The 13,064-nt window shown below is 37.4% G+C and overlaps 1 protein-coding gene across 1 annotated transcript; it reads right to left on the bottom strand.

Moving 5' to 3' along the window:
• Positions 1-234: 234 nt before the first annotated feature.
• LOC141626601 (WD repeat-containing protein LWD1-like) lies at positions 235-11,468 on the bottom strand. The gene is made up of 2 exons (XM_074440313.1): positions 10,637-11,468; positions 235-756 (listed from the first exon to the last, which is right to left on the bottom strand). The coding sequence occupies exons 1-2, from the start codon at positions 11,353-11,355 to the stop codon at positions 423-425; spliced, it is 1,053 nt and encodes a 350-aa protein (XP_074296414.1). The 5' UTR covers positions 11,356-11,468; the 3' UTR covers positions 235-422.
• Between the last annotated feature and the right edge of the window lie 1,596 nt (positions 11,469-13,064).

The following is a 13,064-nucleotide window of genomic DNA, read 5'->3' on the forward strand; positions in this document are numbered from 1 at the left end:
AAGTGAAAATGGGGAAATGATTGAAATTGAAGGGTTTGGGGGGGGGGGGGGGGTTTGAGCGCATAAAATTATTATTATTATTAGTATTATTAAGTATTAATGTTGGTATTAGTAGTATTATTAGTGGTTCTCATGGTTCTCATCATCCTAGTATATAATCACACTCTAATTGTCTCGATTAATAATAATTCACAATATTACAAGCAAATAGCACAAAGCACAACACGAGAAAGAACAAGCCACAAGTTTCGTGTTTTTAAAAATTGACCGGTTTCAGTCCACATTAATCGTACCACTAAATTGATTAAACAGACGAACTCAATTACAGTCGCCGCACTATATTCCTACCCCAATCATAAATAACATTACAACCCAAGAAAGGGCATACAAAGCTCATAGTTAGTAACCCCGTGAAGTTTGAATCATACCCTCAAGATCTGAAGCTTATTACTAAAAGCAATGGCGACCCAATCTGGCTCCGATGAAGGCCACTGAAGCTGCTCTATCTCCGCTCCTGCTGTATAAGCCAAAATTGGATCTAACCCGCCCTCAACAAGTTGACCCATAGAACTTAAGTCCCAGATCAGTGCCTGGGAATCATCCCCAACGGTACAGATATGACAACTACTATGTGGAGCCCACACTATTGCGTTGACACTCGCTTGATGCCTCTGCAACTCCACCACGGGTAATGTCGGAAACCTTATATCCAACACCACTACCTTTGCGCTATCCATTATTATTGTCGCCATATACCTTAAAAAAACATACTCAAAAATTAGAAGCCATTCATGCACAAAAAAAGAAATATTAGCGAGACAGCTACATATATCAAATAAGCTAAAGTTTTAATTCTATCCCAGCTTACTGCATTCCCATCACTTTTCGATCCCCCAAAACAAATTTTATAGAAACCCAATTCAGGAAATGGGGAAAATGTCAAAAGGAAGGAAGAAGATTCATCATATATTCATGTGAGAGAAACAAGAGATACCCTTAACATGCATTGCTGTAAGTCGCTCATATCTGACAAGATAGTACACTTCCTTCCCCTCCTTTGTTCACTCCCCACAGTCACCATTACTCACCAACTACCAAGATAAAATTTGATACCAACCCAGTTCGAGAACCAACCGAGATGCAAATATGCAATGGCAGAGGGAATAATGAAATATATCAGTCATCCACAACAAGTCAGTCTTATGACACGAGAAAAATCATACAAGCAAGAACAAAAGGCGATGCAAAAATAAACATATGAAAGTTCTTGCATTACACTATAAGGATATTCTTCCCCTCTGTCGAAGAAGGTAACACCATTCTCCAATAAATAGTCACATGCAAAAGTTAGTCTTGTTGCACACATTGACGATATTCCTCACTCATCCCTGCCCTCCAGAGTCCCGCCTGCCACCTTGTTCATTTTGATACAAAATCTTGACACCAACACAGTCAGGAAACAGCCTACAGCCTGAATTTTATCTCGGGCAAGAACAAAACTAATAAAACAGAGTAAGAATTCTCCCCATTTCTTACAATGAATGGATGGTCCAATACTTCTCAGTTGTCTAGAATTGATCTTATACATCATCTAAGGACCCACAACTTATTCAATAAAATAATGGAAGTTGTATTTTATCATTTATACTTCTATTGGAGGTAGTAGATCATTCATTTCTTATAACAAAATGAAGAGGATCTTAATGCAATCAAAAGAGAGATCATATACTATGATATACACACGTAGAAATCATATAGAATGTGGTCATGTGCAGATTTTATCCAGTTAAGCTAATAAAGTCATTGAGTAGTGTGGCAGATTTTATCCAGTTAAGCTAATAAAGTCATTGAGTAGTGTGGTATTCATGTTTCACGAGCCGTTTTCAAACCCCTGAGAATTAAGCTTCCTTGTCTCCTCTCTACCCTCAAAAGAACAAAATATTACGTAATCGTGTACTCCAGAGTTTCACCCCTGGCTCAAGGGCTAGGCTCTTGAAAATAGCGGGTACTTGCAAATAGCGGGTAGAGGATCGATGAATGCAGTTTTCCCCAAGTCACTCGATTCCCTCAAATTCACGCGTATTGCGAACCAACTCCGCCTGTGAGTGTTTTCGGGCATTCACTGCCGGTCCCAAGCCCGGATAAAGGAGGAGGGTTGCGGTAGGCATGTGGCTAAAAACTTGGTCACATTTTATGGACATGAATCGTAATTTGAACACCGTTTGCAGCCGACCCCAAATCATTTTGGGATTAAGGCTCTGATGTTGTTGTTGTATCATGGTGACAAAAGATCAAACCTTAACACCGACCTTCATTCTCACTTCAGATAATGAGTAAAAATTACTTCCTCCATTCAACTCCACACTACACATATACCATTTTCATTCATTCAACTCCACACTACACCTTTCTGAAAAACAAAATGCAAATGACCATTTTATCCTAATTCAATCAACTTATTTACATAAAATGCCATTGATGGCCCACTCTAATTTCCACTCAAAACCCACCCTAATCATAAACTAACGCAATTACCAATCCCCTAACCCAGCCCATAAACTAATTACTCCCTCCAAAAAATCTGACCGAACCCAAATTTAACATTTAATTTTTTTTATTTTCTCGTTACAACTACAACCCACCCTCTTTACCCCTCACATTTACACTCTCTAGAATCTTCCCTTAGAAAACCTTAACCCCAGTCTTCCTCCCCACTCTCTCTCATGCAGCCTCCAGTGTAGATCTCGTCTCCTTCTCTTTAGATCTCATTTCCTTCACTCAAGATCTCGCCATTTTTGTACATCTTCATTCTTAAAACAAAGTCCTCCTTTAAACACCTTTCATTTGTTTTCTTTCAATCTTTATCTTCTCTTTACTCCTGTTTTCATTGTTGTTTAGTTCCTTAATGGTCCTCCACAGGCAAATTGTGGAAAGGAGTGTCTTCAGTGTGTTCTTGTGTTCTTGACCGGTATAGACTTGGGTCATCTGAAGATGAAGAAGGAGAAGAATCGTCAACCCAGATCTCGGTACCTCGTAACACGATTGTACTTGACTCACTGAGCCTAAATATGGGGTTCCTGAGGTTAAACTGGTGGATTCTGAGCCTAAACATGTAATCTTTTTCCTATGTGTGTGGATTCTGATCCTGAATCATCAAGCACAAAGGGGTTTAACGCATATGTGAAGAGATTCATGGATAGGCATAATAAATCTTCTAAGTAGTTGGTATAACCCTTAATCTCACTTTTTATTGTTTTTTTTAATGATATTTCACTCCAATTTATTTTTGGTTTAATTGTTTGGTTTAATTGTTAGTGATGTGAATATGCTGTTGTTGGTGGTACGAGATCTTTTTAGAATATTCATAATTATTGGTGGAATTATTGCAAATGTGGTGAAATTGTTTGCTGGGTGAATTAGATGGAGGTTATGCTGGTAGAAGATTGCTCTAAGTTTATCTTCTATCTTTGTTGGCTTTTGTACTTGTCATTGTTGTTTGGTGCTTTAATGTTTGCTGTTGTTGTTTGTACCTCAGTGAAGGTCCACAAGTCCATTCTAAAATGGATTGCTCAGTGACGCTAAACCCTTACTGTTACTGCTAAACCCTTACTGGTTTGAGAGCTGATTCTATTTAAGACATTTAAATTAGGTAGGTAGCAATTGAGTCAAGGTAGTAAGGCCATCACATGGTCTACCAAGTTATGGGTGTGTGTGCTAAGCCATTTGTATTCATGGACTTAGCATGGTCTACCATACTTGGTGTGTGTGTGTAGGAGGACCTATTATTCATCAGTGATGGTCTATTTTTTGGACTGAGATGTGGCTTAGTGATGATAATACCTATGATAATACCTAACTGGTTTGAGAGCTTCTTACATTTTAAACTCCATTAAACTTCACACTATACATATACCAGTTTCATCCATTGAACTCCACACTTCACACTAGGCCATTTTGTATAAGTATTGAGGCCACCACAAGGGCTACCAAATTATAGGTATGTGCTAAGTCATTTGAATTGATGTACTCAGCATGGTAGACCATGCTCGGTGTGTGTGTGTGTGTGTGTGTGTGTGTGTGTGTGTGTGTGTAGGAGGCCTTAGTACTTGACACAACTCAATGATGAGGCCATTTAGGCCTGAGAGTTGATGTAACACTGTAATATAAAATTTGAAAAATATTGCATTGCATACCATTTTATTAATCTTTCTTACATTGCATGGATCAAAATGTGATTACAAATTAAACATTTTCTGAACTAAGAAAATGTTTATACTGTAATCAATTTTTCAAAACATTAAACATTGTAATACATTCTTCAAATTATCTAAACTACCATAGGCTAAACACTGTATCCTAACTGAGTAATTACGTGTTCTAACCACTCTGCTTGCCCTATCTCTTGCAAATATTCAATGCATTCTTTAACTAATTCTTCATTAACAATTAAATTTCTTGGTAACTTCCCAATGGCTTCAAGATGATCCTTCCCCATATGGGGGATTGAAAAATTATTATGACTCTTAACCTTCATCACCTCCACCACCATTACTGATTGCAATGATAAGAAAATATGGTTGAGTTTTGTTGGACTATAATCAATGAAAGCTTGCATAACTGAGTTCACAAGTTCATTTATTGAATTTGCTTTCTTTGTTGCTTGTAAGGACTGTAAGGCTCTGAAATACCCAAGGTCATTGGTGTTCAAGTGGGAGAGTTAGGAGGTTGGAATTTCAGTTCAATATTGAAACCATCGCCATAAACTCAGGATCATCATTTTTAATATGTGGCCTTGCATTATCTTGTTGGATGATACTGTGTTTGCTTACTCCTTCCGGCCATTTACTCTTTATTGCTCTTTATTGCTAGTATAGCTTGTTGAATAATACATGCTCCTGTGACTTCCTTTGTAATTGATTTGATTGACTTGGTCTCCAAAGTCCCTCTTGGTCTGTTTCTGCTTGCTCTTACGGCTGGCTGCTGTTTTGTGAAAGGGAACATCCTTATTTTCCCATCAAACATTAGCTCCCCTTTAGCTGAATATATGGGCCTACTTACTGCACACATGAACATCACTTTGGTGATGAATCTCTTTGATTGACAACTTCTCTATGGCAGTTCCTCTCCACTAACAAGATAAAATTTGTGGTTGTCATATGTGATAAAAAAAACCACCTCTCATCCATATGGATAATGTGGCTTATCTCACTGAATTTTTTTATTTCAATGACTGGTATGGCATTAAGATCTAATGTATCTTGTTCAACTTGTTCAATGAATAATGATTGAAGTGAATGCTTCAATCTCTGAATTTTGTTTGCATCAGTAAGTTAGAGGATGTAATGGGCTTGAATTTGCTCTAAGTAAACCTTCTTTACCCCATAAGTGAACTGTCCCAACACTAAACCCAGTCAAGTCTCTTAGCTTGGTGTCCCTGAGTGAGACATCAATGGTTTTTATGAACAACATCAGGTAAAATCGTTTTCCTATTTTTGTTACCCATTCTTTTGCTTTTTACATCAAACTTTTGTCCAACTAACCTTGGCTTGCTAGCTAATTTCCATATGTCACCCACGGTTCTTGTGCTTATACTCCATTTGGTGGCTGCTTCCATGATTACACCTCGACGTAGCTTACCATTGTGTGATCTCTGAAAAAGATAGACACCAACTTCATGCCTTCCATCTTCTGACAAGCACTTTGCACCCATTTGAAGTTTTTTTTTTTTTTTTTGGTTTTGATTGGCTATAATTATTTAAGGAAATGTAAAGTTATTTTTTGTTCTTATGTTAGTGAATAATAGGGTTTCAATGCATTCCCTTTATACTCTAACTCGTGTGGGAGTGTTTCCACAATGATTGAAGTGCATTTAGGGCTTAGTTTGAAGAGGCGATCAGGGACTGAAGCGATGAGGCGCAAGGCGAAGGCGCGCGCCTTTTAGACGCGAAGCGCCTTATTTTCTTTAGCTTTCTTTTATTTCCGAAGTAAAATTTTGGGCAACAATACTCCTTTTAGGAGTTTTCAAGTTGACTAACATTTAAAGGAGTAAAGTTTAGGAATAATGGTGCAAAGTAAAGACATATCTAAAGATTTAGACGTGCTAATGAACTTCGCTTAGTGAGCCTTATCCAAAAGGCGCACCTAAAGTGCACCGAGGCGTTTCGGATAGTGCCTCATCCAAGACGCGCCTTAGGCGCGCATTTGAGGCGCGCCTTTTCAAACCTGTGTTACTCAGACGCTCCGACGTTATTTGGGGTGAATTTTCCTGTTTTGTGGTCTAAATTGAAGTGTCAAAGAGTCGTGTCGTGTCGGACACCGACACGTGTCTGACACGTGACACGGCAGTTAAGTTCGGAGTGACATTGTTTCAAAATAAGATTTACGGAAGGGGGGAGGGGGGGAATACAAAGTGTAAATGAAAATGGTGGGACTTTCAAAATTTTGTAATATTTGGTGGGATATTTGGCCCTACTTAGTTTTGATGTGAAAACTTAGGTGCTAATTATATGGGTAACAACCCAATTTTTTTATTAAAACTTGGCCCTACTTGTACCTTTAATACTTGTTTATTTTTTTCTTAAAACTTGTGCAAAAAGGTAATGTGTAGTGTGGAATTGAATGGAAGGAGTATATAGGCTTTGATAAAATTGATAAAACATCATAGAATCTGAAAATCCCTACCTCTACCCCTCTTAATTCTCACTTCCCAACCCCCGAGATCAAGTTCTACAACATACCCACTTCACGAAACACCTCAAAATAAAATGGGCAACGAAAAAGTTCTCATCAATCAGTCCACAAAACAAAATCAACAATCGTTATATCATAGAAAATCAACATCCCTAACTCTCTTCATCCTCCCTTCTCAAGACAAAGATCAAATTCTGCGACTTGCACACTTTAGGAAATTACCTCAAAATAAAATGGACAAGAACAAACTTCTTAATCAATCAACCCACTTTGGGAAATCACCTCAAAATAAAATGAGCCCTTGAAACCAACATCATCAAGCTTTCTTGGCTCCCTTTACCACAACAGCAACAAAAACCAAAACCCCAAGATCTTTCGTAAATTGCAAGTTACAAACTAGGGTTACTGAATTTCCTCAAATTCCACTGCATCGCGAACTAATTCCCTTGTGTTTTATTTCCATATTACGACGTATAACACCACAACCAAAAGCAAATTTTCCAATAATATTTTCATGGTTACAAAAAATCAAACCTAAACACCGATCCACGTCAGGAAATGAGGAAAAAATAACTAGGCTTCCATAAAATCTATATCTATACTAAATAATAAAACAGAAACCATTAAACATTTTTTCCTGCCTAACTCCTTCACCAAATATAGACCATAACTCTTACAAAACCTTAGAAATCAAACGCTAACTCCGTGGCTCCGTTTGCTTTGCGGCTCTTCGTCATTCCTTCTCCATATAACTACGCCCTACTTATCTTCCTCATAAGTCATAACAAACTAATTTCCAATTTTTTGAATAGAACAAGTTTGCTTACCACAAAGATTTGCCCCATCATTTTGTTTATCATTTGGTCAGTTATGTTTGTTTCTCTGAACACCCCCATTTGTAATGAATTTGATTATTTAATTTTACTTCATTTTAGATACTCTTCCATCCTAATCATTTGTTTGTCTTCCATTAAAATAAGTCTTACAAAGAATAAAGAAGGCAAACAAATAATTTGGACAAAGGGAGTATATAATTTTGTCCGATTTATCGACATTTTTTGCTTAGGATCTTCGAAGTACTTCATATATGAGTGTCGTTTATCTCTGAAACTTTGGAGCCTCTTGAAAGCGTTACTTTTGTTTCATTGGGATGAACGGGTCATCAACGGGTAATTCAGGCAATGTATTGTTTTGAATTTTATCGACTGCTTTTTGTTAGTATTTAACATCTGTACAACTTGATACCTATTTTTTTTTCCTTTGAATATAATTTTGTTTTTAGTTGTTTTATTTTTATATAGGTTATATCTATTCTTAGCGATACATTCCCGTAAATTTTTTCATTTGTGTTTTGAGATACTATAGGGTATTATACTACTATGTGTGCTGTAATGTTTTTGTAATTTTAGTGGAACTTCATAACATTGATCAGCTTCAACTACCTTCATTTGTATTGGTTTTTGCTTTGGATGAAATTTTCGATCAGAATTTGGCGTTTTTAGTAGCTAAATATGTATACTGACTACTATGTGTGTTGTAATGTCATGATAATTGAAAAGTTTTTGGTAGCTTAAGTATGATGCGGCTCTTTTAAGCATTATATTGCGCTCATCCATTCCCAATTGACGCATCTATTCACTTCCAATACTCCCTCCATTCAACTCCACTTTGCAGGTTTCTCTTTTGCACACTATTTATAAGCGGGCATTCAACTTCAATTTTCTCTCGATACATAAGTTAAAATATATTCATGTGGGATCTTATTTGATTCATCTTTAAGAGTACATTAAAAATATCTAACTTTTATAATTTTTGCAAATACGTAGCTAAAGATATTTACCGTGTAAAAGTCGTGTTGACAAACGTGATAAAGCAAACATGTAAAGTGGAGTTGAATGGAGGGAGTATGTGTTTAGGCAAGGCGGCCTTACACAAGCAAGTGTATTGTAAAAATAGGTTAGTCTAATAACTATTTTCCCCACTAATTTCGATCATGACTGATCTTGGTAAGTAGATATGTTTTACGAAATATATGTGTAAAATTGTCTTACAAAAGCATTACTTTTTGTTTGCTGTGGTGCAGCTTATGTTCTTCAACCTATGCTTCATAAACCAGTTGTAGTACCTGCGTCAATGTCGTTATTCGACCTAGGCTAAATTTTATACACCATATTATATATTAGGCTTAACTGCTTAAGTATGAAGGAAGCTTTATTTCCTCTCAATTTATCCTAATTAATTACGGAATATTATTTTTAAATTTTAGAAGGAAAAGACAACATCCAATATTCTTGAACCTAATTCAATACTCTGCAGCTGCTCTCGCATTATGATAAAATTGCCCTAATTGACCGTCAATAAGTAAGTTGTTATCTTATTAGTTTCTTTTTTCTCTTGAAACGCCCTACGATATAATTGAAATAATATAAATGAAATAAAGGCACTACACTCACACTAATTAGTTTTCTTTGAATCAACGGGTACATATAATGATGTGGGACTTATTTTTTTTTTATTTTATGTTCCTTAATTGTTTAGAAACAAATGGTTCTTCTATACATTCAATTATTTTTCTCATTAAGGATAGTAGTGCATTTTAAGATGCATTGAAACGAGATCAAAGCAAACAGGGTTAAAGTCATCTCTTAGAAAGATGATGTAGGTCAGTGAGCTATTATCAAATAGGTGAAATAATAAAGCAAATTGTGTCAAAATTTATTTTCCCATCCAATTTTAGATAATCACTTAAGCTCTCATCTATATATTTGTTTATGTATGCTCGTACAACTTTGTACGGGTTTAAACTAGTTAATCAAATATTACAGAAAATCAAAAACCCCTACCCCTACTCATTCTCACTTCCAAACCCTCGAGATCAAATTCTGCGACCTACCCACTTTAGCAAATACCTCAAACAAGATTGATTGGGTTGGCCCCCTTTTTTGTGGGCGGTGTATCGGGTGAAGGAGGTACTGCCGGGTTTAGACCCTACTAGGTGGGATGGAATGACTGGTTGTTGCCACGAACCAGCCTATCCTCTGTATAGGACAACAATGGGTTGTAGCATTTTCTATGGATTTGTCTAGAGGATGTAAAAGAGGGCTTCTCGTCTAAAGGCAGGAGTGAGCTTTTTCACTATAGAATTCGCACTACGGGGGAGAACAAACTTCTCATTAATCAATCAAACCACAAGACCAACCCAACAATCTAACACCATTAAACAAAATAACAAAGCCATCAATTGAGTTAGTCTCTCCGTCCAAATCAATTGTTTACCTTTCTTTAGACATAACAGCCCAAAGACTCAATTTCCTCAAAATATAAAGGTAAAACACATAACCTATTAACCACAACAAATAGGTAAATTAAAACCAACAAAGCCATCAGTTGGTTTACTCCCTCGGGCCAATTCATTTATACCTATTGTTGTCACCCCGTGGATAGATCAATTCACTCAAAATCGATAGCTAAACAAATGACTAATCAACTCACCACAGAATAAAACAGGTAAACAAATGATAGAAACATAAACAAATTCCCAAAACCTGGGATCCCTCTATTCCTATCTCTTCTCCTACCCCTACTCATTCTCACTTCCGAACCCTCAAGATGAAATTGTGCGACCTACCCACTTCAGGAAACACTCCAAACAAAATGGGCAACAACAAACTTCTCATTAATCAATCAAACAAATATCAAAATCAACAATCTAACACCCTATAAAAAAACTAACAATGCCATCAATTGAGTAATAATTAAACCTTCCGTCTTAGTCGCTACTTAAACTTAACAAATGATCAATCAACATAGAACAATAAAATAGGCAAACAAATGACCGGAACACAAACAAAAAAATCTTTTCGTCTAGTCACTAGTTAAACTAATTAACAAACAACAAAATAGAATAGGTAAACAAATGATAGGAAAAAAACAAAAATTCCCTCACCTCGGATCCTGCTTATTCCAACCAAGGCGAACGAGCGGAGTATCAGGCTCACTACACTCATAAATAATAGTACTATGTTCCTTATCCCTCAAATCAAAAACCCTAACCGACCCATCAGCCGAAACCGAAGCAAAAACCCCCGCACCACCCCACGCAATATCATAAACCTCCCTATCATGCGCAATCAATTGCGTATCAACCGTCTCCTTTTCCACATCCCATATCGTGCACGTCGTATCAATCGACGACGTCCCAATACGACGCGGTTCAGCTTCATTCCAGTCAAACGAAGTTAACGGCCCACAATACTCCGAATTCTTATTACCGTTAAGGGTTGTTTTCAGTTCAACGGTATTATTATCAGTCACGTGCCAGACACGTAGGAAGTCCGATGACGTGGCAAGGAGGTCCGGTTTGGAACAGTCTTTATCAGGTATGAAGATGGTTTTTGTTGGTGGGTATGGGTGGTCGAAGGAGAGAGCCGGGTCGGACCGGATTTCGCCGGTTGAGTCGTCGAGTTGGACGATTTGAACCCGGTTTTGAGAGTGTTCTAGAAGGGATGCGATCGCGAGTCGGTATTTTTTGTCGCCACGGACGGACCAGTTCATTGCGTAGATGTGCCATGGTGCTTCGTATGTGTAGATTTCGGATCGTTGTTTTTGTTGGTCGTCGGAAATTGGATCGACGGTTTGGGGATCGGCAGTTGTTGTTGCGACCATTTTTTTGCGGCGGTTTGTGTGGTGGTGGAGATGGGGGATGGAGGTGGGAGGAATAGTCTAGGTGTGTAGTGGAGAGACTATGAAGACTAGGGATGTCAATTTCACCCGAACCCGTTAAAAATACGTTCACCCGAGCAAAATAAATGGATGAAAACCCGACTTAATAAATGGATGAAAAGCGGGTGACGGGTGAGTCGGGTGACGGATCGGGTCGGATTCGGGTGAAGTTTTTCCACCCGTCACCCGATCCATCACCCGATTATTCTCTCTTTTAATGAAAAATTTGTGGTATATATAGACTAGTAAATAAAACCTACCCTAGAAATTTCATTCTACAGCCTCTTTTGCTCCGCCTCCTTCCTTTCACTATTTCTCCTCTCTTTTATTCTCTCTCTATTTTTCTTCACCTTCTCGTTACTCCTAAGAAATTACTTTTCTTGGTCTAGCACTTCATTAATTTTAAGTTTTTTGTCTATTTTTCTACACTTCCTCGTTTTCTTTAAGTTTGTTATCAAACTTTCAAATTTTTAAAATTGAAAGTTTAGATCTGCACAAATATGAAGATAAATTTTCAAAACTAAGTCCGCTATTGATTGTGTTAGGGCAATTTCGAGCCAAACCTTCATTTTTCTGAGCGATAAGAGGTCGGCGGTGGTAGTCAGCAGTCCACAGCACCATGGATGGTGCTTGTTGGTTGTTTTAATCTTGATTGTACAGAGATAGTTTGGGTGGAGCATGAGTGAGATAGGTGATGTATTTATGTTTCATCAACTAAAGTGGAACATGTAACAAGTTAACTAATAATAATATTACTCTGGATTATGGAATAATTAAACCAATTTCAAGTAACTGCATATGAAACTGGTAATCAACATTGTTTAGATTGGCAAAAAATTAAGTTAAAAACTAATTAATTGTTAATCCGTTTATCACCCGAATCACCCGTTTCACCTGCGGATGATGGGTGGATCGGATATGGATGATGGCTTTAACGGGTGACGGGTGGATCGGGTGGAGAAATTTTAGTCGAGTGATGGATCGGGTGAGGCTCCACCCGACCCGAACCCGATCCATTGACATCCCTAATGAAGACTTGTGTCATTTGTGTGATTGGTGGAAGTAAATGTGATCTGGATAACGGGAGTTAAAAGTAGGCTTGCGTACTTGTCTAGACGGGTCAGTTTGAGTCGGGTTATTTCAATTAGTATACTACGGAGTACTAGATTTCAAGCCTATGCGTTGCCCGGGTTATATTCTTAACAATAGTTTCAAAGTATATTATTAATTAGTATATATTTATATGGCTTAACTTAATAAGCGTTCTTTATTTAAGTAACAACTCTATATCAACCTACGTATTTGTGTATCAAATCTTTTTTAATAATTGCAAATATTGGCAACGGATCGAAGAAATAATATTCTTGTTGTAACACCCCCATCTACCAAGGAGCATTAACAAGACCTTTCCAAGCAGATAAGGGCGTTACCAACTCGGTTGCCCGAGGAACAGTAAATATCAAATGTCGATAAAATAACAATTATGTTTATTTACAAATTATCAACAAAATAAAAGATACAACTCGTGATATCTAACAACTACGTGATACTATCTCTGCAATGACTCGTGGAAGACACGTCCCTCCAAAGCACCCAGCTAAGCTCCACATATCAACCTGCTAAGACCGACTGCTCACCATAATGGATCACGG

Source organism: Silene latifolia, chromosome Y (assembly GCF_048544455.1).
Source record: "Silene latifolia isolate original U9 population chromosome Y, ASM4854445v1, whole genome shotgun sequence".
Taxonomy (NCBI): Eukaryota; Viridiplantae; Streptophyta; class Magnoliopsida; order Caryophyllales; family Caryophyllaceae; genus Silene; species Silene latifolia.